We start from the raw sequence: 24133 nt of genomic DNA on the forward strand, positions 1-24133 counted from the left end.
GTGCATTGTAGGCCTAGGCTTAGGTTACTTTCACTTTCTAGAGTACGCACTAATTACGTGAAAGATGCTTCATACCAAAACAGCGATCAAACATCAAATTTATCATGACGTTTTGTCACAACCACTTACTCCAATTAGAAAATCAAAACCAAAATCATGTAAGTAAAGACTATGTTAAAGTGTTGTTATCTCATTGACGCCTGTATAAGGGGGTGGAGGATGTGATATTTTTGACCTGATACATTTGCCTTAATAAAAGGCCTTAAATTGAAAGTATTTTAGCTTTGATTTTCTTTTGACGCTAGGTAGATCTTGCCTTTGTTCAGGGCGAGGTTAGGGATCTTGGGCTCAAAAAGGTTGGTGACCACTGTTTTATAAGGACACTGTGAGACCATGTGACAGCTGCAACTCAAATTCACTGAAAGGTACAGTCCAGTTTAAAGGGAGGTGGATATCCACTGGCCTACCTCTGTAGTAGTGTTGCCAATGCTGGATGCTGTGTTGCACACCTCTCTGGCCTGTTCTTTCTGGCCCAGATCCTTATAACACTGTTCAACCAAGCAGATACGTCTAGTGTTAATGGGCTCCACGGCCTTATCTGCAGCCTTAATGTCAGGTGCGTTTTAAAATGGCTTTCCACTGACCTTTGCCAGGAAGACGAGATTGGATTTTGAGTATTGTGGACATATCTCTTCAGCCTAATGAACAAAAAGGAGTATGTTACATGAGGTGAATGAACAGAGAAAGGCACAATGGCAGAGGAAGAGCAGAGAGAGAGAGAGAGAGAGATGAAGTAAAAGATGACCGCTGAAAATGAAGGAAGGACTGAATAAACTGAGAGGGATGAAAGATGGAAGGGTGGAGGCAGAGTAAGTTGAGGGGAAAAAAAGAGTACAGGAGCTCTATAAAAGGGAAACAAAAGATGGACATTTACAGGACTCTCGACATGCCACTAGCTATGTCTAACAGTGTGCCACACCCTTAATTGGACCAATCAGTTCCTGGACTGAGTCAAAGAGGTTTTATTTCCTTAGCCATTAGCCAGGTGCTGAAGTACTGCACAGCTGGGTCAGATAATGGCAGTGCTCCCCTTACCCTTATCAAGTTGTTTTATTTCCTGACTATCTGTTACTTTTAGACAGGAATTGTACACACATCCTGACTTATCTAAACAGCCTCTATAACAGTAAAAAAAAAAGGAAAAGTATTTCAAGAATAAACAGCAAATCCCTTTTACTGGCGAAGAATCCACAGATTGGGGCTTGTACTGTCTGAGCTGAAATCCTAAATGCTACCGGCAGCAGCCAGTAACTCCTCTTAACAACAAATGATTTTGGGACTGCTGATGTGAAAGCCAGAGGTAATGACAGGGCGTAGTGATCTTAGGAAGGACATTTTAACAACAACCCACACAGAAGATAGCTGGAATGCTCTCTCAAACGGCTGTAAAAATCAATGAAACGGCAAACGATATACGCTGCAGGGCTTTGGAGTCAGACGGTGTTTGTAAACAGTTTTCTGCGTGTCTCTAGGCCTAGATGCAGCTGAGCACTTGTCTTGTCACGTCACATCAGTGCTGACAGAGGGTTTTAAAACTGCCAATGAAAATATGATAGGAGCATTCCACTGCAATTTTACGACTTTAACTCCTCATTTATATAAATTACATTTCACATGTCACACACCCCCATCTGATGCATGTTCTGTCTGTGTAAAAGAGAGTTTTAGATTGGACCCTAAGGCAGAGTATAGTTAAGATTGTTTTCCTAGTAACTCAACACCACCTTTTATTGAAACAATACAGTGGTTTAAGGAGCGGTAAGAAGTTGGTAGATGCACATGCTCCTGCAAAGGATTTAAATTTTCTCTCAACTGATAATTGGGAAATCTAGAAAGCTTTTTTGAGCATTTTGAAAACGTTTCACTGCTTTTTTGCACACTAATTTTAGTCTCTCTCAACTGTCACTTCAGTTCTATTTGAAACCAGCTTTGTGACTTCAGAGTGACTCCTATAGAGAAATGCTGTGAGTAACAAGCTGACATGCCCCCTCTGCTGGCAGAGAGACCTAGAGAGAGAGAACGAAAGGGCTAGACAGAGAGGGAGATTTCAAAAGTGCCAATCTCATATCTGCCCTGCTGCCAAAGCAAAGCCCAGAGAGACATCTCTGACCCATCTGGCAGTGCAGTGACCGCTCTTTAGCAAGCAAATTGGGCAATTACACGCCAAAGAGACTGGACCTGTTTCACTGCCAGAGAACACAAAAGATGTGGCCAACAGCTGCAAATTTAGTCATTTTTTCTTTTTTGCTGTTGTTGGTGTTACTGTTGTTGACTCAACCCCTGCTTGGAAGACTGTGCGCTTGCAGCCACTGTTTTTGTATGTCAGTCCTGCGCAATCAGCCACAGCTGTTGTATAATTCTTCAGGAATTGTTTGTTAAAAGCTAGACAACCCACATCCCCCTCCAACACCCCCCTGAGTCGTGGCAATGAGGAGTAACAAGTTACAACACACACCACTTAAATCAAATTGATGGGTGAGATACACAAGACGTGAAGATGAGGCATGCATGAGAATCTTGGCCAGGAGCAATTTCAATTCTCTATATAAACATGTGAAATGAGGGAACATAGATTAAGCCCTTCTTAAATACAAGGGGCTTGGTCTTAAAGGGAAAAAAGGACAAGAAAGAAAGAGAGAAAAGGAGAAAGAAAGACGGCCCTAAGGGTATATATTGCTTATGCACACACACACACACACACACACACACACACACACACACACACACACACACACACACACACACACACACACACACACACACAACAAAAACAAAACAAACACTCTTGCCTGTGCACTAAAGGCTAGTAAAGGCAACGGCTGGTAGCCCAAGTTGGTTGAAGGAAAGTTCATAGCAATGACTATAGTGGCTTTAAGAGTGACACGTTGTCCTCAAAGCTTTATAGTATACCAGGGGAAACCTTAAGCTCGGTAACTTGTTCCTCAGTGGGCAAATCTATAACTGACTCGCTTTATTCCAAATAGGACTTTTGCCTTCAATATGATCCTAGTCTTTGCTGCAGCAATTTCAACATTGCCCTAACAGATCAGTGCTTTCTACCTGTATCTCAAGCCTCTAGCACAAGTCTTCTTAAAAATAAATATATATATTAAAGGAAAAGAAGATGTTTTCATGGTGATGCGCAAACATTGGCAGCGATTAGCTCTGTGTGCCCAGGGGCTGCTAGTGTAAGTTACTGTAGGATGGCCCAGATGCCTCGAGCTGGTACTACATGTGTTTGGACGGTCATGGTGTGTAAACATGAGATCTACCCAGGAGGCACTCTGTGTACATGATGATGACTGACAAGCCAAAACTGAATTTGGACTGAAGGCCTGGCTTTGAAGAGTGTAACACTGTGAAAGTGCCGTACCTTGAGGAAGTTCTGCAGGGCGTCCTGGACAGTTGCGTTGGGAGGCTCTCCAAAAAGAGTAGCAGCAATTTTCCTTTCAATCCACGTGCACTGTGCAACCTGCCATGAGGCAAGACATTAGAACACAAATCTGACACTGAAGCACACATCTACACAGAGAAAATGCCCGTGTTTGGGATAACACCTGTCTGGGGTATACGGTTGCAGTAGCACCCAGAGGTAATAGAGTCCCATTACTCTGCCTAACTACAGGGCAAGAAAGTTAAGGAGGGTTGTGGATGTTAGAGCAATGAATCAAATGTAATGTAACAACAATAGAGGTGACATAATGGCTGACATGGCTGTGAGATGTTTACACAGTAAAGAGAGAGTGACTGAGATCAAGGACCCATAAACGCAGAGAGAAAAAGAAAGCCAACACTGGATGAACAAAATGACAAATCATTTTGTCATTTTGTCAAAGTCATCCGCAGGAATGTTCTGATTGCATGTTGTTCTTATTTATGATTCCAAGTAACTCTGGCAATCCAGACGAAATGCCAGCCAAGAATTATTGTGTGCAATAGCCACCGTCCCACCAGATTAATTAGAATAGGAATCAAGTTTTTCAATCACCTTCAACCACAGTACTAATTACCCAATCAGAAAAGCACAACAGTGGAAAGAAAGATCCTAGCGCCATCTATTACTATACATACACACACACACACACACACACACAAACAAACCCCACACGCTTGCGTTATCTTCCAAACACTGGGCAACAGTACCGGCCCCTACCCTACCCACCCGCGTGGCACGCATTTCCAGGAATTAGATAATGGCTCGGGGGAGGAACAGCTGTAAGGGCGTATGAAATGTTCCTTCCCCACCATTTTGTGTGAGAAGGAAAAAAAAAAAAAAGAAAAAGAAAAACGGGCACAGGATGGATAAAGAAGGAGGGATGGTGGGTGTGTGGGGTATCTGCTAATTGCAGGTGTACTGTTGGCGCCGTGTCATTTCTTTCCAACGCAGCGCTAGCGGCAAAGCCAACAGAGGTGGTGACGCCTGAGTGGAGGTGTTAGCACTGAGGGGTGGAGAGAGGGAGGCAGTTTAAGGGCTCGTCTCTCTCACTCATGCCCCTTTCCCTTTCCTACACCAACACAGCACAATAAACATGGCTCAGTTCCTCATGCTAAACACTAACACGTCACTTACTGTTACCGGTGATAACTTGACTTAATCCTCTGAATCAGACCAGTCGACTCTTTATGTTAAAAAGAATGTTATCATTAAGCATTAATGGGTGGCCAGTTGCTGTTTGGACAGAGAGAAATGTATCTAAGCTGTGTGTTTACACATGGAATACTTCTTGGTCTACATATCATAGTAGATCAATCCACGCGGCTCAGTTCATTATGTCAAATACTAAAACATCACCTCAGCATCAAACCAGTCTAATCTTTAGAAAAAAAATGTTCGGTCGATGGGTGGCCCGGTGGGTGTTTGGACAGAGACAAATTGATCTAAGCAGCGTGTTTACACAACGACTGCTCCTTGAGTGGAAGCTCCTTGAGTGGACAATGGCCGGTCCAAAGTGGCCAGCTTTTGAGCGTGCTTATCACAGAATGGAAACATCTCCTGGAAATGCCAGAGAGACAACAAACGGTAACAGCGGCCTGGACTTTTAAACAGTGCGAGCAAGAAGTGGGAGGACGTCCATGGGTCGAGGTGGTGGACAGCTAAATGACCAATAGGGGCAGCCGTGGCCTACTGGTTAGCACTTCGGACCTGTAACCGGAGGGTTGCCGGTTCGAACCCCGACCAGTAGGCACGGCTGAAGTGCCCTTGAGCAAGGCACCTAACCCCTGTTGATGCAGGCAGCTCACTGCGCCGGGATTAGTGTGTGCTTCACCTCACTGTGTGTACACTGTGTGCTGTGTGTTTCACTAATTCACGGATTGGGATAAATGCACAGACCAAATTTCCCTCACGGGATCAAAAGAGTATATATACTTATACTTGTATACAATATGGCTGACATGGCCCAATGTGTTTGGCTCCGGTTGCGTTGTAGTGGTAGCCTAGAAATCTAGACGCACCCTAGCGACGGCAAATTAATTTGCTCAGCCTGTACGTCTAGTACCAAACCATAGGGATTTCTATTGGCTGACGCCGTGGACGTCATCCAATCACGGCCTTTCTATTTTGTTAGAGAGTCTTAAGGCGGGCTTAACAGGATAACGACAGTCCGGGCGACGGTGAACAACAAGGAAGGTGGCTATGGCTTAACGAAGAGCTGTTGTTTGAATCGGGCGTTTGCGTCAACTTTGGAGGAGTTGGACTTGTGCTTTTCTTTGAAAGTTGAGCAACACAATGCACTTAAGTCAGTCTTTTCGAAGAAGGATGTATTTGCCGTTTTGCCGACCGGATACGGATGTCGTAGCGCTGGCCTATTGCATGCCTAGGCAGTTTGAAAGACAATTCTCTGCCCGCCCCTTGGATTAAGCGAGGTGAATGGTTCGATTCCAGACTATACATTTCAATGATATAGGATGGCCCGCCAGGCTATTGTAGTGGGCTTGCGGGTGACTTACGGCATAACACCATCGGCCCAGCAGGTAATAGGAGAGAGGGTCCTCAGGTTTCAGCTCGATGGCTAGATCCAGATGATCCTGGGGAGAGATGGTCAGGAAACAGCTCAGTGTGTGTGTGTTTTGCTAGTGTGTCTTTGGCTCTACAGGGATCAGCACACACCTCTCTTCTGTCCATAAATCACTTCGGTCTCTCTCACTTTCACCCCCTCCAAATATCATACATCTTCCCTATCGCTCCCTCCTTCCCTCTCCCCTCTTCCAACCCCTCGCTCTTGCCAGTCCACTTACTTTTTCCTACGCTACGCCCAAATTCTCTCTTCTTCTCTCCTCTCCTCTACTCCCTCCCTCCCTCTGTCCCTCTCTCTCCCTACCTCCCCTCTCACCCACTTTTCCTCTTTTGTTGTTCACCTGTCGAGCAGATAAAAGTGTTTTGGGTTCCGGCTGACAGGTATGATGGATGCTACGTGCCTTACTGCTACGCGGCCTGATCTTTTGAGCAGGGCTCTTACTGAACAACTGAGCACCCGCCCTCCTCTCCAATCCCACAGCGGCAGACAGACAGGACTACGTGCACAATGTCCGCTATACACACACTATACACTATACAAACACACACACACACACACACACACAGTAGCCAGTCATATATTCACACCTACAGTATAGGTTACATCATTGAGTGCTATTTTTGTGAAAGACAAAGGTTTTTTCCAGGCCGGGAACCAATGCAGTAGGGACTTACATGTGCATGTATGGGACCCAAACTGCAGGAACATGATGGCTTTAATATGGATGCCATCAGAGCACACAGCAAATAGACTAGAGAGTCTTCTGAGGACTACGGAGTGTTTCATATTGGGTGATTTTACACATGTACTCACCTTAAACAGATAGCCATTTTTGATTTTATTCTGGATAGTGTCATACTCTGATAACTGTCCACACAATATGGCAAACCTGCACAAGTGAAGAGAAAGAGAGCATTAAAAAACAAACAACCTTGTGAAAACATTCTACTAACACAATGGCTAACAACACAACTGAAATTGCTTTAAACACTATACGAAGCATGACATTCTTGCCAGCTTCTATGAACTATCCAGTCATGATGACCATTGATGAAATAAGTTAACCTAGATTGTGGGGTGCTGACCGCCTGACTGAGAACACAAGGATGGCCATTAATTCCCGATATCCCCCATGCAACGGAGTCCACCGCCCCTGTTTCGTCCCGACACACAAAGCCCCAGAGCAGTGGCCTGTCTCCTTGTCCCCCAATATGGACAAGCTCCAGCAGCCATGACCACCATGACCAGTGTGTGAGTGTGTGTGTGTGTGTGTGTGTGTGTGTGTGTGTGGGGGGCTAAAACATTTTTTTGTCACTTACAGCTAATATCACTTCACCATCTGCTAGCTGCCTGTGTCCTGAACACACTGTAAAAAAACACGATCTCTCTGGACAACCCAGGCTCCAAAAACGACTCCGAAACAACTTGGTCAAACCTTGCCCATAAAAACATAACAATCTGTTCCAGAAAATCACAGACAAGATGCGCGTTTAGGAGAGTTTCATTTGCACGGGAGGAAGGGGGAGGAAGTAGCAAACTAGCTTTCTGTTTGGTTTGAACGTCAACAGAAGTGACGTTACTTAGAGTGCCTTTAAAGTTAATTTGTGGAAGTTTTGTAAAGAACTGGATGAGCAAACAAAGCAAGCTGGTATTTTGTGTGTGTGTGTGTGAATGTGTATGTGTATGTGTGTGTGTGTGTGTGTGTGTGTGTGTGTGTGTGTGTGTGTGTGTGCACGCATGTGTGTGTGTGTGGGCACGCATGCGTGTGCGCGCGTATATGTGCAAGTGTGCATATGTGCATGTGTATGCAGGCGTGCATTTGCTTTCCTGGTGTCGAGTGTTGTAAGATGGGTGGAATGAGGTGATCAAAGGCCTTTCAGCGCAGAGCTCCCTAATCCTGCTGGTACTCAGCATTAAACTGTGCAGCAGGACACAAACACCTTTCATACGCTGCAGCGCCGGGTGAAAAGGTCGACCAGCAGAGGAAGGAGGGCTAAGGGGAGGGGGATCGACCGTTACCGAAAGTCACGGTGTGTGAGTAAGTGTGTGGGTGTGTGCATAGAGAGCAATGGGGATTTATGTGCAGTAGTTGGAACCTTGGTTCGCAGCCAGCTCACTGGAGGAACTTGCTGTTAAGTCGCTGGATAAATGCATATGCCAAATGAAGAAATGTAAATGTAACTCGGTCAGACTCTGCGCCTTCGCTCCCAAGTCAATCTCTCTCAGTCTGTCTGCTTCAATGCTTCCCACTGTATCACTCTCACTGTCAATCTATTCCTTTCTTTCTTTCTTTCTTTCTTTCTTTATCTCTCTCCAGCTCACTCACTCTCCCTATTAGAGACTTATTGTTCATCCTATATTGTCTGTTCATCTTGCTCTCCCCTTTCTTTTCTCATGCCTCTTCCTGTCTGTTTCCTGTGCTCAGTCAACCTATCTCCATCTCTCGTTCTTCTTCACCCATACTGTCGTGAGGTTTAGTTATTTTCTTTTATGTAATCACCCCCCATCTCCTCTCTCCATCTCTCTCTCTCACTCTACCTCTCCTTCTACCTTTCACAATCTGTCTATCCAACTCTCTCTCTCTCTCCCTCTACCTTTCACACTCTGTCTGTCCATCCATCCATCTCTCTCTCTCTCTCCCACCTTTCATACCACTCTGTCCATCCACCTCTCTCCCTCTCCCTCCCACTCAGTGACTGTTAATCAGATGAAGGAGAGCAGGCGTTCCGTATCTGAACGGATTGGCGCTCCAAAAGAAAACAATGAGTGGTGAGCTGGCTTATCCAGTGCTTGCCTGCGAGTCGTGACCCTTGCTGTTGCGTGACTGCCGTGTGAACTCTGCCACCACAGGGGTGGGTGAATAGGTGGTGGTGGTGGTGGTGGGGGGTCCGGCTCTCTGACTAACACCGGGCGCTGCAGACAGGGCACGATGCCCAGTGCCAACACGACTGACCTGGATGGCATCCGTCCCAAAACAGCTTAGGCTACTGTACGGCTCAGCTGGTTAACAATGCCTCGTCAAAGCCAAGGATATGAGTTCCTCCCCAAGCAGCATGTTCTGATGTTAGTATGCCATAGCTGATAAATGCCATAGCTCATAGCTATAAATCTCCATTATATGTACTGCATATATTCAAACACTAAACTACACTGTCATGTGTGTATTGTGTATCGGGTGTGTAGGTGAATGAGTGAGCGTGCATAGGCAATGTCTTTTTGTGTGTGTGTGTGTGTGTGTGTGTTAGGGGTTTCTCCAACTAGTCGACTAGTCAACTATTACAACCACTAGTCGGCGCTGTAGGCGGTAGTCGACTAGTCGTTAACAAAATGTTTCCCCTCTCTGGCGAAGTTATCGAGAAATTGATCTGGCTATTCCTGCCACCAATAGGCCTACTCCGAGTGAGTGTTTTTTTCCCTGGCAGTGAAGTTGTAACAGTCACCTGACAGCGGTCAAGTCTCCATTTCTCCACGTCAATGCCCTCGTTTTTTTTTTTTCATGAACCTAAAACATGGCAGAGTGGAAGTGAGTAGGACTATGACAGCGATGAGTAATGCACATATGCTATAGGCTAATATTTACTAATGGCCACACTGTTTTAATTGTTGTATGTTGCCACTGCGGTTTATGGTGATTCCAGTTTAATTCTTTAGCTAAAGACACAATGAAAAATGCGTGCTGAACTCCGTGTCCGTGAAGTTGGCAATGGTTACGTTTACTTCCGTGGTCAATGCAACCTGGCAGCTGACACCCGTGCTTTAGGCTGTGGTCAGCTTTTTTAGCTGTTTTATATTAACCAATGTGGATAGAATAACCTATGAATTTTCGTATTGTTATGTTCTTTCTGCATTACAAAAATACAGTTTAAGTATTCACCAGAACTCCACCCTCTGCATCTTCCTTAATGTGAACTAACGCATCAACTTAACAAACAAATAAATGAACAACTACTCGACTAGTCGTCGACTGTTATGAACAACTAGTCAACTACTGAAAATCACTAGTCGTGAAAGCCCTAGTGTGTGTGTGTATGTGTGTGTGTGTGTGTGTGTGTGTGTGTGTGTGTGTGTGTGTGTGCGTGCGTGTGCTGTGCGTGTAATGTGTGGGAGGACATATTAGTGTAGTGAGCTCAACACCACAACAGCAGCCCAGACAGTGCGAGCATGGCACGGCATTGCCAACCCACGGCCAACAAAAACACTCCATGCCGTTGGTTTTGGCAGTCACACCGCGTCCATCTCCAGCTACTACTCTCATGCAACAGGAGGATCACGAAAGAGCCAGAGTGAGTCGCTTCCAACAGACCCATCTAAAGGCCACGAAGGTCCTCACACTCCCAAGGACAAAACACAACCACGAGTGTGTTCCACCTCGGAGAAGATAGCAGGCCTTACTTGAAGCCAAGGGTATGATTATTCACAATAATAAAGCGAGAAGATGAACTGAGGCGGCAAGTAAGAGGCATTGTGGTGAATCCAAACGGAAGGGAGGATAAAAAAGAGGAAAGCAGAAAAATGAAGAGGTTGAGGTGAACAAGGCGATGAGAGATGGGAGGAAATAGGGCCGGCGCGAGTTTTTGTTTGCCTCTTGCTGCGCGGGCTGGATCCGTCTGTATTGTGATTACAGGCAATAAATCTTCTGAGAAAGGGGGAGGTGTAGAAAATAACAAAAAGTCACATACCATAGGCGATTAGGGAATCTTCTCTCAATCAACACCCAGGTGAGGAGACTGACAGCGGGGAGGTTGCTCAACAAAACCTGCAGCTAGTTTTTTTTTAGTTTGCCACCCCACACACACACACACACACACACCACCATCCTCACACCGTGCATTAGCTCAGCTTCCTCACGTACCAGTTTGCTACATGTTCTCATGGCACGCACATTGCCTTGAGAGGGTAGAGCTCTGGCAGGGGCTTGCTTGTAAGGCCGAGAGAGAGAGAGAGAGAGAGAGAGAGACATCTCCTCATGATTGACTGGCCAAGCAGACGCTGACGAGTGCCTTGGCAGTATCTGGGGCTGTGGAATGTGGGGTTTCCCTATGGGAGAGTGCTGTGGGTAAACACAGCAGGAGAGAGGGGGCAGGAGAGAGGGAAAGTGGATGGCGGAGAGAGAGGAGGGCTACAACTTGCAATGAATGTGCTGGGCCTGTCACAGTGCTCAGTTTGTGGTTATGTAGAGGGAGGGTTTTTTTTCTTCTCATTAACGTGACAAAAATTGGCTGCAAGTCAGTGCAATATACTTTATGATAAGGTATATCGTATGCAAGATAAAATATAATGTATTTAAACAATACAAAAAATCTTCTAAATTAAGTGAATGTGTAAAGACTTTATTTAAGGTGCTATCCAGTTGAAGACATTTTTGACTGTCTATAGTGGAAAGGTTATTACAGAGGTCTTGAAGTCTGTGTGTCGGAAAATAAACTGAAAAACTATGTGGATCAACAGCAGAAAGAACCAAATGCACAGTCTAAACTGAACAGCCTCAGAGAATGCATAAGGAAGTCATAATAGGTCAGCAGATGAACTTAGAGTGGACTGTGGCTGAAGCAGTGAACCAGTCACTAAAGCAGTCATCACTGAAGCAGTCATCAGGAAAAGTGGATGGCGGAACCCATTTCCAGGGGTGAGAACAAGTTGGGGAGGTGCTGTGTTAATATAAGGCCTAGACCACCAAGCCTCTGACTAGAGCTGAGACAATCAGTTTATGTTACTTTTTGAAAAGCTTGCGAAAAATGGCATAGGCTTAAAGGTGCACAGCTATTGCACATGACGTCCTGCTTGTTTATGTTCATGTTTCTGTTTAAATTCCTTAGCAGATGTTTTTGCCCAAAACAATGCACATTATATTTTAATCAAGTACCAAGCAAAACACACCAGAGAGGTAGCTCACCTCTCCCTTTCATATTCCCAGAGAAACTCCACACAATGTTTAGTTTTTGTTTGGGGGACAGGCTACCCCCAATTTGTTATAACCACAAATGGAGAAGAGGGGGACACAAAGAGAGAGAGAGAGAGAGAGAGAGAGAGAGATAGATAGAGAGAGAGAGAGAGAGAGATAGACTGAGAGAGAGAGAGAGAGAGAGAGAGAGAGAGAGAGAGAGAGAGAGAGAGAGAGAGAGAGAGAGAGAGAGAGGATGCATCAGTGAAAGACTTTTCTCTTGCCCTTGGGGACTCGGAGTTCTTTCCTCAATGCTGAAACTTAAGCTTACCCGAGTTTCTCTGTACACAGCAGGAGGGGTGGGGAAAGAAAAGAGGAAAAAAGGCTGTGGGTGAGCGAAAGCAAGATGAATGAGTGTGTAAGAGCCAGCAAAGTCAGAGGGGTGTCAAAGGATGACAGGTGTGGGAGCAGGAGAGAAGTGTTGTGCAACACTCCTGTGCTTCCAACAGGCAACTTGGAGCTGCTCAAGTCTTGCAAACCTGACACAAACTGACTTCCTGAGCTCAAGCGCAACTCATCCATTAAACCTCAAAGCAACAGTAAATAGACATCAAGTTACCTCAATATTTGTGTGTGTGAGTGACTATGTGTGTGTGGTTGAAATCTGCTTTGTTTGTGCGTGTCTAAATGTGTGTGTGTATGTGTGTCTGGCTGTGAGTGTGGATGTGTGTGTGCCTGTAAGTGTATGTCTGGCTGTGTGTGTGTGTGTGTGCGTGCGTGCGTGCGTGCGTGCGTGCGTGCGTGCGTCTGCGCGTGTTTATGCATGTGTGTATGTGCGTGCGTGTTTCAGAGCACAAGCATGTGACGTGTGTGGTCCTGATGTATCCAGGCAGCGGCGGTGCAGGAACAGCTGTCTTATCTCTCCTGTTGCCTTCAGCACAGCCGTGTGTGTGTGTGTGCGTGTGTTTGACTGCTAGACTGCACTTCCACGCCTCGGAACCCTAAAGCTACGGCAACGGCCGGAGTCCATCCCAGCCCACATAATCTGCTCGACACATTTTAAATTATTTAGACTATGTCGCTCTCGAGGACTCTGCTATATCTGCACATGACAATCTCAGGACAACCTGTCTTATCTCTGTGGTTAGATCAGAAAACCTATCCCATCTTTCCCCTTCAACTCTTTGCAAACTCATCCATCTTGTAGCCAAGAACAATCACAGCTAGAAATGTCTGTACAACGATCAACAAACCAAAACGCACGTGAAGCTCTAGTGACCTTGTGTTGCTATACTGAGTTGGGAGCACGGACTGGGGACGGAGGCTACGTGTGTAGCTCTGTGTAAGTGACACTGAGTGCCCTTGTTTGAGTGGGACAGTGCTGTGCTGTGTTGTGCTGCGCTGAAGGTGAGAGTAACCTTTGTGTGTGTGTGTGTGTGTGTGTGTGTGTGTGTGTGTGTGTGTGTGTGTGTGTCTGATCCCTTGAGCCACACGCTGGTGGCCAGCTTCACTACAGGGCTATATTCAGCTGTCGGGATCAGGGACCTTATAGGAGCCAGAGCAGCAGTCAGTGAACTGCCACTACACAGAGCCACACACATGCATACACCGACACACACACACCGACACACACACCGACACAGACACACACACACACACACATACCACACAAAGAAATGCAGAAGTGAATTTAGGATCTCGTATTTGCAATAAGCTCAATGACATGAGGCTGCATTGCACAGAAACGTCATTGTGTCACCTACAGCGTGCAAGCACATACACTACTACCACATGCATGCAGATATATAGGGACTAGCATGTGGAACTGTTAGCGTGTGAATGTTCCTGGGTATCAGTGAGAGTGTATTTTGCCATTTGATATTTTTGTGTGTAATGTACCACTTCATGTATGGGTGTCAATGTGTGTGTGTGAGTGTGAGGGTGCATGTGCATGTATACATGTGCATGTGTGTGTGTGTGGTGTGTGTGTGTGTGTGTGTGTGTGTGTGTGTGTGTGTGTGTGTGTGTGTGTGTGTGTGTGTGTGTGTGTGTGTGCGTGCGTATGTGTGTGCATGTACGTGCGTGCATGCGCAGGTGTTTGTATGTGGTTATGGCCACCGAGTGAGCTGGCAGGAATGGAATCCTACCCACAGTCTGTCCTGACAGCCTCAAGTGCCTCTGCCCTGAGCTCTTCACATCAAACACATCCCTGCCCACTCGCCTGCCTACTTGCCTACCTGTCTACCACATCATCCCCTAGGAGAAGCACAGAGTGTGGGGTGGGATCATGGTATCTGTCCACCTATCTGCAGCCAGAACATAAAATACTGCTGCCAGGCGAAAAACCATAGCAATGGCTTATACTCTCTAAAGAAGTGACTTGGGGAGTAGAGTGGATGGCGGGGGGCGGGTGGTGGCATACAAACAAGCACGTCTGACAATTAACCACGTGATAATATCTTTCAAGGGGGAAAAAGAGAGACAAGGAGATGTGGATTAAAAATTAAAACCACATGCATGCTGGGGGTTCCCTCTGTCTCCTTGTGTGACTCCATAGCAACCACCACCCCTCTCTGTGCCAATAATGTCCTTTACACATTCCTATCATGGATGTGGACTTTAAGCTATAAGCTTGCTTTATGTAAACACTTCTTTTAATTAACTAAACAATGTCTCAGCTGGGGACGCTAACAAGCATGTATAAGAATAAGTATATAAGTATATATACTCTTTTGATCCCGTGAGGGAAATTTGGTCTCTGCATTTAACCCAATCCGTGAATTAGTGAAACACACACAGCACACAGTGAACACACAGTGAGGTGAAGCACACACTAATCCCGGCGCAGTGAGCTGCCTGCTACAACAGCGCTTTCGAGGGGGAGCAGTGAGGGGTTAGGTGCCTTGTTCAAGGGCACTTCAGCCATGGCCCACTGGTCGGGGCTCAAACCGGCAACCCTCCGGTTACAAGTCCAGAGTGCTAACCAGTGGGCCACGGCTGCCCACGGCTGTCCATCAGCTGTGCATGAGCTGATGGAAATTATATCAGGGACTTCAGCGACATAGGCGACAGGAGCTTCGCCTGTGTAGTTTGAGGACAAGTCAAGACAACAATAAATTGAGCTGGCAGTTATTCAGTCCTGAAATGCCCCCCTCACCTGCTGCCACTTAGATTGCAGGGACAGGTGGATAATCAGTACACATGTGAGTTAAACCACTGATCCCTGACAAAGGGACGCTGAGGTTCCAACAAAAGGTGGAGCGACACTTAAATGATCTGGAGGCATGGAGTGGAGATACAGAGGTTGCTAATAGCGGTGGGTTTCAGTGGTAGTAGTGTATGTGTATTGCTTTGTGTGTGTGTGTGTGTGTTGTGTATGCAGGCACATGTATGTGTGTTTGTGTGTGTGTGTGTGTGTGTGTGTGTGTGTGTGTGTGTGTGTGTGTGTTGTGTGTGTGTGTGTGTGTGCGTGTGTGTGTTTGTGTGTGTGTGTGTTGAGGGGAAGGAGGTGGTTTAAAATGGAGTGGGGTAAACAGCAGCAGCAGCAGAGGCGTCTACACACTGGGCTATCGGGAGACACGGCGGCTGCTGTTAACATTCCTGCAGGCCTCTGATACTATCAGCATCTACTGCCAGTGCAGGAGCAACTATAGGTGCTATGCAGAAACACTGGGCTAACGCTTATAGATATCTGTGTGTGTGTGTGTGTGTGTGTGTGGCGTGTGTGCGTGTGTGTGTGTGTGTGTGTATGTGTGTTTGGGTCAAGGGGGTTCAGAGTACTTCTTACTGCTACTTATAGTCATATGTCCACAGCAAGTTATCTTTGGCAAACAATTATGCTCATGACACTTTCAGAAAAAGTATGTATCTGTGCATGTCCGTGTGTGTGTGTTCCAAGGCAACAGTACAAGGTTTTCTTTCTTTAATACTCACCACTGATGGCTCTCAGCACAGTTGGGGTTCAATGTGATTGCTTCCTCTCCTGCTTTCTTCCCTGAAGAATCAGTAGACAGATGTCATTCACACTTCTAAATATTTCTGTCATCTCACTGTCAGCATACACACACACACACACTGGTTATAATGCCAAAGGCATATCCACCACTTCCACATGGAACGCAGCATAGGTGGGGGTATTTTCTGTATGTGTGATGTGGCCTGGGGCCAGATCACCCTGAATTGTGTTGTGTAGTCAACGGCGAGGGGGTGAGAGAACTCCTTGTTGCACTTTATAGAACTGACGTTGGAGGCACCTCCGCTTGTGCCAAGGCATAACGCCACGCTCCACCACACATGTTTGCACGCCCGTGAGCTCCGGAGAGAAGCTGGCTGTTTTGAAAAAGAAATCGCTCCTCTGTCAAAGGAGCCTGGTCGGAATCGGGCTACCTCCGGTCAAATAATAATAATAATAATAATAATAATAAACAAAAACAAACACCAAACAAAATAAAGTCTCACTCTGAGCATGAAACAGTCTTTCTCCGGGGGACGGTGGTAGTGTAGTGGGGGGGCGGTGGTAGTGTAGTGGTTAAGGAGCTGGGCTAGCGTGCAGTAGCCTGAAAGTTGTCGGTTCAATTCCCAGCTTCCACCGTTGTGCCCTTGAGCAAGGCACTTAACCCCAAGTTGCTCCGGGGACAATGTGATCCCTTGTAATATAGCTGACATATGTAAGTCACTTTGGTCAAGAAGTGTCTGCTAAATGTAATGTAATGTAAAATGTAATGAAAGACCAGGGCAGAGGAAGTTTATGTCCGTCACTGGGGTGAATGTGCCTGTGTGTGGGCAAATGTTTCTTCATGATGGCTTTCCAAACAGAAGCAAACCGCTTCTTCCGCCCAAGCAGATGCCAGGCTCCCGCTCCTTACACATGTAGCTGACCCCTGGTGTCTCTCTACAAAACTGGACGCCCATAGATACGAAATATGTATTTATATCAATGTGGACTTCCATGACAGGACAGACATGCTCTTTGATGTTATACAGTTAAGTGTCACCTCAGCGATTCAAAAAGAAGATCAATATCAAAGGGGTGAGGTAGAGGTGAAGCACAGATGTCAGTGACATATGACATCCTCTAACATCCTCTGAGATCTGTAGTGTCGGAGTAGTGGATAGTACATGGCCTCTAAAATGACGGTGAGTCCTGGTCGAGTGTCCTTACCTGACTCGGCCATGTCCTTCTTCTCCTCCCGGTTCTGGGCCTTGTCGTGGGCATCAGCGTAGGCCCGTGCCAGCCGCCACATGAACGCGTAGTTCTGTTGAAACTGGACGAGGGACAAGGTACTCCACATTAGAAGACAATAGGTCGCTGCTCTTACACAATAAACAAAACACACACAACAGACTACACACAGTAGCCTGTCCTGCCTCTCTCTCTCCCCCCCCACACACACACACACACACACACACACACACACACACCCACACACACACACACAGTATAAGTTGTTCAACTGTGGGCATCATCGTCCAACCTCTGGTCTCCTCCTGAGTAGAAGGGCCAGAGCGGCTGCTCGGTCTTCCTCTACTGCATGCAAGCAGTCTGCTCTGTCTAGCAGCGCCCTCAGATGCTCTCCTACCTCTGCCCTGTTCAGCTCACCATTACGCTCATCACCTTTAAACTCCTGACAGGATTAAATCAATTAACCAGGGGATCAATGAGGGAACTATTCAATCATCCAATCAATCAACCAATTAATCAATCAATCAATATGGTTAAGCAAGGAATGCAAGACTGAAACTGTGTGTGTTTGTAATAATCCATAGTTATTATTAGTGAATTTCTAAATTACTGCAATTGCAGATACTGAATGGTAGCTCTTAGAACAGAAGGGAAGCTTTTTTCTTAGAATAATTCTGATCCTACTGGAAAAATTACAGGGAAAGTGCAAAGGCTAAAGTGTAACTAAAGCAAATTCAATTACTACAAAGTCTGTTTGCTAACTTAATACCAACAGCAATATCTTAAGCGTAAATATTGGTGAGTTAGCTCAATGCTCCAACACGCCACACACACTACAGCTTTAGTTTATAAATGAGACAATTTGTCTGAATTTGTAACCTGACTTTGCACTTTATTGAAATTAATTTCTAATCGGGCCCAGCTTGTGTAACCTGGGAGTCTTAAGAGAGTCTGGCAAATATCTACAGTAGGGTGCTGTTGTCTAGGCAAACACTAGAGCCTGGTTGCCATCCCAACAGCCTGAGCTCCTGAGGCGGGCAGTAGAAAGCCAACCCCCAGGAGAGAAGCCTGCTACTGTGCTGCTGCCTCAGTGGGAGACCTCTCCCTCCACCTCTGAGCACTACTATACACCCTCCTTTTCCTCTCTGTACAATACCTCCTTTGGTTAGAGTTGATCTTTGCAATGAGGGCAGGTGGTTTGGGGGGGGGACCTGGAGAGGGTGGGACTAGTACTGTACCCTTGTACAGTAGAGACTAGTTATGGGTGAACTGTAGGGTTTTAGCTGCTATGCGGCTCAGCTCTGGAACCAACTTTTGGATGACATCAAAAAGGCCACAACTGTAGCCAATCTAAATCTAGACTTAAGACCAAACTGTTCTCAGATGCTTTCTGAATTACATTCTGAATCTGCCTTGAAAATTATTCTACTTTGTTTTTTACTACTTTTGCTACTTTTTTTTTGCTTACTAATTATTCTTTATTTTTAATTGATTTTACCTTGTGTGTTTTATGTTTTTTTTTTTATGATCTTTACCTTTTGAACTATTATTTGACTATATTGCCCTTCTATGCTTTTATTTGCTATTATTGTTTGGGTTCTGTTTATGTAAAGCCCATTGAATGACCTCTGTGTATGAAATGCGCTATAGTAGTATAGTGGAGTCTGACCTCACGCCAAAGTTTCCACTCTCCATATTTATGCCTTGTGTCCACCTCCCCTGGTTTCCGCCTCACCTCATCCTGACTGGCGCCCACCTCGCCTCGCCTCTGCACCGGAGTGACCTGGCATTCCCCCATCTCTGCCGCCGAGTCCTCTCTCTGCTGCTGGCCCACTGTCTGCTGCTGGTTCGCTATCTGCTGCTGGTCCGCTATCTGCTGCTGGTTCACTATCTGCTGCTGGTCCGCTATCTGCTGCTGGTTCACTATCTGCTGCTGGTCCGCTATCTGCTGCTGGTTCACTATCTGCTGCTGGTCCGCTATATTCTGCTGGTTCACTATCTGCTGCTGGTCCGCTATCTGCTGCTGGTCTACTGCCTCTTCCCTGCTCTGCTCTTTACTATGCTCACTATCTCTTTGCTCCTGAGAAGTATTAAGAGTGGTAAGTTAATCAAACCAGTCAACCAATTAACTGATAAGGTAGTGGTTAATGACAACACACAAAGAGAATATCCACTATCAGGGCAGAGACCCAAGTGCACCATCATCAGACACAAAAGCAGTGCCAGAGACACACTCTCCTGTGTGTCTTCCTCCAAGACTCACAACAGTGTGTAAACTACACTCTTAAAACAAATGTGTTGAAAACAACACAACTTTGCGTTGTTTTTAACACATCTCTGTGTCCAGATAGGGACAACATATTCGTCTTAAAAGAGTGTATGCCTGATATTTTAAATCCACCAAGTGTGCTAGTCTGGTGGTCAACGCATATATTAGAGAAATGATGGCTGAGGCCAACCAGCACACTTCAGATGGCTCCTGGCTAGGTTTAGGAGTGATGCAAGCATCCTATCTAACTCCCACACTCACCTGGCCTCTCCTCTCCAGCAGCGGGGCCAGTCCACCGCCCCTCTCCGTCTCTATGGCGTGCAGGGCGTCTGCTCTCTCCAGCAGGACGGTCAGCTCGTCCGGCTCCTCCTGGTTCTCCTCCTCGCCTTCCTCCTCTTTCTCCTCGGCCTCTCTCTCCTTCTCGGAGTCCTCCTCGGAGTCTGTCATGGCCGTCATGTAGCTGGGGAAGTGACAAGGGGAGCGCAGCGGTGTTAACTGGGCTACACAGCACAATTGTAGGTCATGAGGAGAGACTGTGCTGTGAGTAGAGGACACTCACTGAGCTCTTTTCTAGGTAGTAGTTGAGAGACAAGCTCATACTCTCAGCAACAAACTGGACAGAGAAGGGCTGATGAATGAATATCATCCCGCAACCAAACACACACAGACACACACACACACAGACACACACGCACGCACGCACGCAAGCTGTGCTCCTGCAGGGTATGGCAAGCCGATTGAACATTTATTCAGATATCTTGATATCAGGCATAATTGTCATGTACATGCAAGACATTTCTGTCCACTAGTTAACTAGTGAGCCATTTCTATGTGAACCAGTTAACTAGTGACAGCCAAAATGCCCACTAGTTAACTAGTAAGGCCCAAATTCCCTCTAGTTAACTAGTTCATATGTTTCATATCTTACTAGTTAACTAGTAATGCTCAGCATGTTCACTAGTTAACTAGTGGACATTGAAATGTGCACTAGTTAACTAGTTAAATACTTCTATATTTTACTAGTCAACTAGTAAGGTCCAAAAATGTATACTAGCTGACTACTGAATGTCAAATTCCCACTTGTTAACTTCTTTGTAATTTGGCCAGCCACTTGAGCATTTATTCTGATATCTTGATATCAGGCCAACATGCAAGCCATTTTTGTCAACTAAGTTAGCTATTGAGCCATGTTTGTGCACATTAGTTAACTAGTGACAGCAAAAATGCCCACTAGTTAACTAGTGAACACATTTTAGATTCACTAGTTAACTAGTGAGAGTGCCGGAAATGTCCACTAGTTAACTAGTAAAGGCCAGAATGCATACCAGTCAGCTAGTTGAAGGCTTTTGGGTCTCACTAGTTAACTAGTGTGCACATGTTTACTAGTGAAGGCAAAATTCCTCACTAGTTAACTAGTTGGAGTAGGTCAATGTCACTAGTTAACTAGTGAACCATAAATGGCTCACTAGCTAGCTAGGTGATGGCAGCAGGCTTACTAGTTAACTAGTTAATGCATCCTTTGTCCAAACTAGTAGCTAGTAACTAACTAGTGAGGTCATAAATGTATACTAGTAAACTAGTTCAAGCCTAAATTCACACTAGTCAGCTAGTGGCACAGAATTCAAATTAGGAGGCGGAGAACTCTGGAAATTGAGGCTTTCTATTGGCTCCCTATGTCCAAATAAAACATGACAACCAATCACAGCACAGAATTTCACAAAATCCCACCCACAACATTTGCATGTGGCACACAAGTTAACATGCTGGCCAAAGGAACTTTAACTAGTAAACTAGTGGCTTCAGTATGACACTTACATGTAAACTAGTGAAGGCAGAACTGCTCACTAGTTAACTAGTGAAGACACAAATGCCGACTAGTTAACTAGTGAGGTCTAAAAAGTGTCACTAGTTTACCAGTGTGCACCAAAACACCCACTAGTGGACTAGTTAACTAGTGAGGTGCAAAACACACTAGTGGCACTAGTGGCATGCATATTTCGTTCACTAGTTAACTAGTTACACCTAAAAAGACAAACAAGCTGACCGTTTTTGCCCACTAGTTAACTAGTGGAACAATTGAAGTCTCACTAGTTTGCATGTGTGGCAGTGAAACAGCTCATTAACTAGTGCCTGAAACGGTCTTTATGCAAATTCTAATGAGAGGGTGGGTAGAAGACTCCTATTGGGTATCGTAAGAATCCCATCCAGTCTAAATGTAAATTAATAGCCTTGCGATCAGGTCCTGATGGGTGTCCCTAGTGGCTAAAGTGACACACTGCTCTGCAACGGTACTTCAGTATACAGAAAGCAGAGCCTGCAGTAAAAAAGTCTCATATTCTGTCGAAATGGTTTTTAATAATAACAGGAAAACCCCATGCTTTACCAAGTGAGCTCTTAGTTATCCACACAGGGATCGACGTTAATATTATTCTTTGTTTACTGTTGCTAGGCAACCACAGACATAAATGCATCCTTCAGTCGCGCTTTTCTGATTAATAACTGTAAAAAAAAAAAAGATTGTACACATTAACTGCACATGGTTTCAAAAGTAATTAAAAGCTCAAAGATCAAGAAAACAACTCTGTAAAACTTCATGCACTTCTAAGAAATTGAACCCTGGTCTCCCACATAATCTCCTGCTGCTTAAGCTTGAGCTAGTCTTGCCACATCATCATCAGTGTCATCAACGTTGGTGTTACTGAAGTGTTTTGTTGCTAGGCAACCATCATATACAAATGCCTCCAGTTTTATCGTGATTTTCAGACTAATAACTGAAAAACTAAAGATTGTTCACATTAACGGAACGAAGATTACAGCAATACACCTCAACTTTGTCACTAGAAATGTTATCAAAACATATTTTTATGCTCAAATGATCTTAGTTTATAAGTTTGCTCTTAGAAACAGCCATGTTTTCTAGGTTCCTGAGTCCTAAATGGACCAATCAAAATACTTGTTCCGCCTTCTTCATTTGTATGCAAGTGCGACATTGCACACTAGTAAACTAGTGGCCAATGTTACGTCCCACTAGTTAACTAATGGCACAAAATGCCAGCCGTTTGTGTATTTATTCAAATTCCACTAGTTTACTAGTGTGAGGGGCATTTTTTCTCCAGCTAGTTCACTATGGACAGTGTTTTGTCCTCACTAGGTAACATGTAAGGCTCAAAATGCCCTCTATAAGCTAGTGAAAGGCATTATAATGCAGATACAGTATGCTCACTAGTTAACTAGTGAGCATGTCCTGTTCCATTACTAGTGAACTAGTAAGGCCAAACATGTCAACTACTTAACTAGTGAAGGCCAATTTGTCACTAGTAAGAGTACATTTTTGCATTACAAGTGAACTAGACAGCTCCAAAAACACCCACTAGTGTGTGTCTTGTGCGCACTAGTTAACTAGTGAGCTGCTTCACTGCCACACATGCAAACTAGTGAGACTTCAATTGTATCACTAGTTAACTAGTGGACAAAAATGGTCAGCTTGTTTGTGTTTTTAGGTGTAACTAGTTAACTAGTGAACAAAATATGCATGCCACTAGTTAACTAGTAAGGCCCACAACTCCCTCATTAGTAAACTAGGGGGTATTTTGGCCTTTACATGTTAACAAGTGACCATTTTGGCATCTCACTAGTTAACTAGTGGGGCTGAAATGGCCTTCACTAGTTAACTAGTGGGCGTTTTGGGACACACTAGTAAACTAGTGACACTTTTTGCACCTTACTAGTAAACTAGTGAAATGGAAAGTGCCATCACTAGTTCACTAGTGGGTGTTTTGGTGCACACTAGTAAGCTAGTGACACTTTTTAGACCTCACTAGTTAACTAGTCGGCATTTGTGTATCCACTAGTTAACTAGTGAGCAGTTCTGCCTTCACTAGTTTACATGTGTCACACTGAAGCCACTAGTTTAAGTTCCTTTGGCCAGCATGTTAACTTGTGTGCCACAAGCAAATGTTGTGGGTGGGATTTCATTAAATTCTACGCTCTAGAAAACATCTCAAATAAATTGTCGCCGGTGCTTAGCTGGTAAATCCTCCATAGCACAGACTGATTATTTTGTAGCATGTGCTACATATGTGGTGTACTTGCTGCTTCTACTGTAGTGTGTGTATGGGTGCACACTACCCCTGGATGAGTTAAATGCAGAGGGAAAAAAATCCTTCAGGACAAATAAAGTCACACACACACACACAGAAACAGACAAACTAATGTGCAGGTGTCAAAGCATCCTCTGGGGATGTACACTCCAACAAAGTTTAGCCACAACCCCAATCATAACACGCAGAGTCAACAAAGTCGTAACAAGCTCAACATTTATGCGATCTCTCCATGCCAAGTTAATTTTTGAATTTCTGTAAACAGCAATTTACCCCCAGCACCACCAGTGGCCCACGAGGACATGATGGATAACTAAGGAATGGACACTTGAAGGCCTCCAAAAACACTGGGAGGCTTGTTTGTGTCAGTCACGTTACGGCACGAAAACGCCTCCATTAAATGTCTGTTTTTTTCCTTCTTCAATATTTTACGAGCTTCTTTGAAAAATAAAGAAAAAAAAGAAAGTCCCCCTTTTCCAATGGCGTGGGTAGGTGCATGTTAACAACCTGGGCCTGTGAGAGAGAGAGAGAGAGAGAGAGAGAGAGAGAGAGAGAGAGAGAGAGAGAGAGAGAGAGAGAGAGAGAGAGAGAGAGAAAGAGAGAGAGAAAGAGAGAGACAGAGAG

At 45.2% G+C, this 24133-nt stretch overlaps 1 protein-coding gene across 3 annotated transcripts in view; it reads right to left on the minus strand.

Annotated features, from left to right (window-relative positions):
* LOC125311771 (regulator of microtubule dynamics protein 2) overlaps positions 1–24133 on the minus strand; it is a 47348-nt gene that overhangs the window by 565 nt on the left and 22650 nt on the right. For all 3 annotated transcript variants that reach the window (XM_048270091.1, XM_048270092.1, XM_048270090.1), the window contains exons 4-13: positions 19671–19869; positions 18876–19220; positions 17433–17582; positions 17120–17222; positions 15892–15952; positions 6891–6966; positions 6010–6087; positions 3434–3532; positions 645–698; positions 468–548 (exon numbers count right to left, since the gene is read on the minus strand). In XM_048270091.1, the coding sequence (XP_048126048.1) occupies positions 468–548; positions 645–698; positions 3434–3532; positions 6010–6087; positions 6891–6966; positions 15892–15952; positions 17120–17222; positions 17433–17582; positions 18876–19220; positions 19671–19869 (1246 nt within the window). The remainder of the gene's footprint in view (positions 1–467; positions 549–644; positions 699–3433; positions 3533–6009; positions 6088–6890; positions 6967–15891; positions 15953–17119; positions 17223–17432; positions 17583–18875; positions 19221–19670; positions 19870–24133) is intronic.

Source organism: Alosa alosa, chromosome 18, assembly GCF_017589495.1.
Source record: "Alosa alosa isolate M-15738 ecotype Scorff River chromosome 18, AALO_Geno_1.1, whole genome shotgun sequence".
Classification (NCBI taxonomy): domain Eukaryota; kingdom Metazoa; phylum Chordata; class Actinopteri; order Clupeiformes; family Clupeidae; genus Alosa; species Alosa alosa.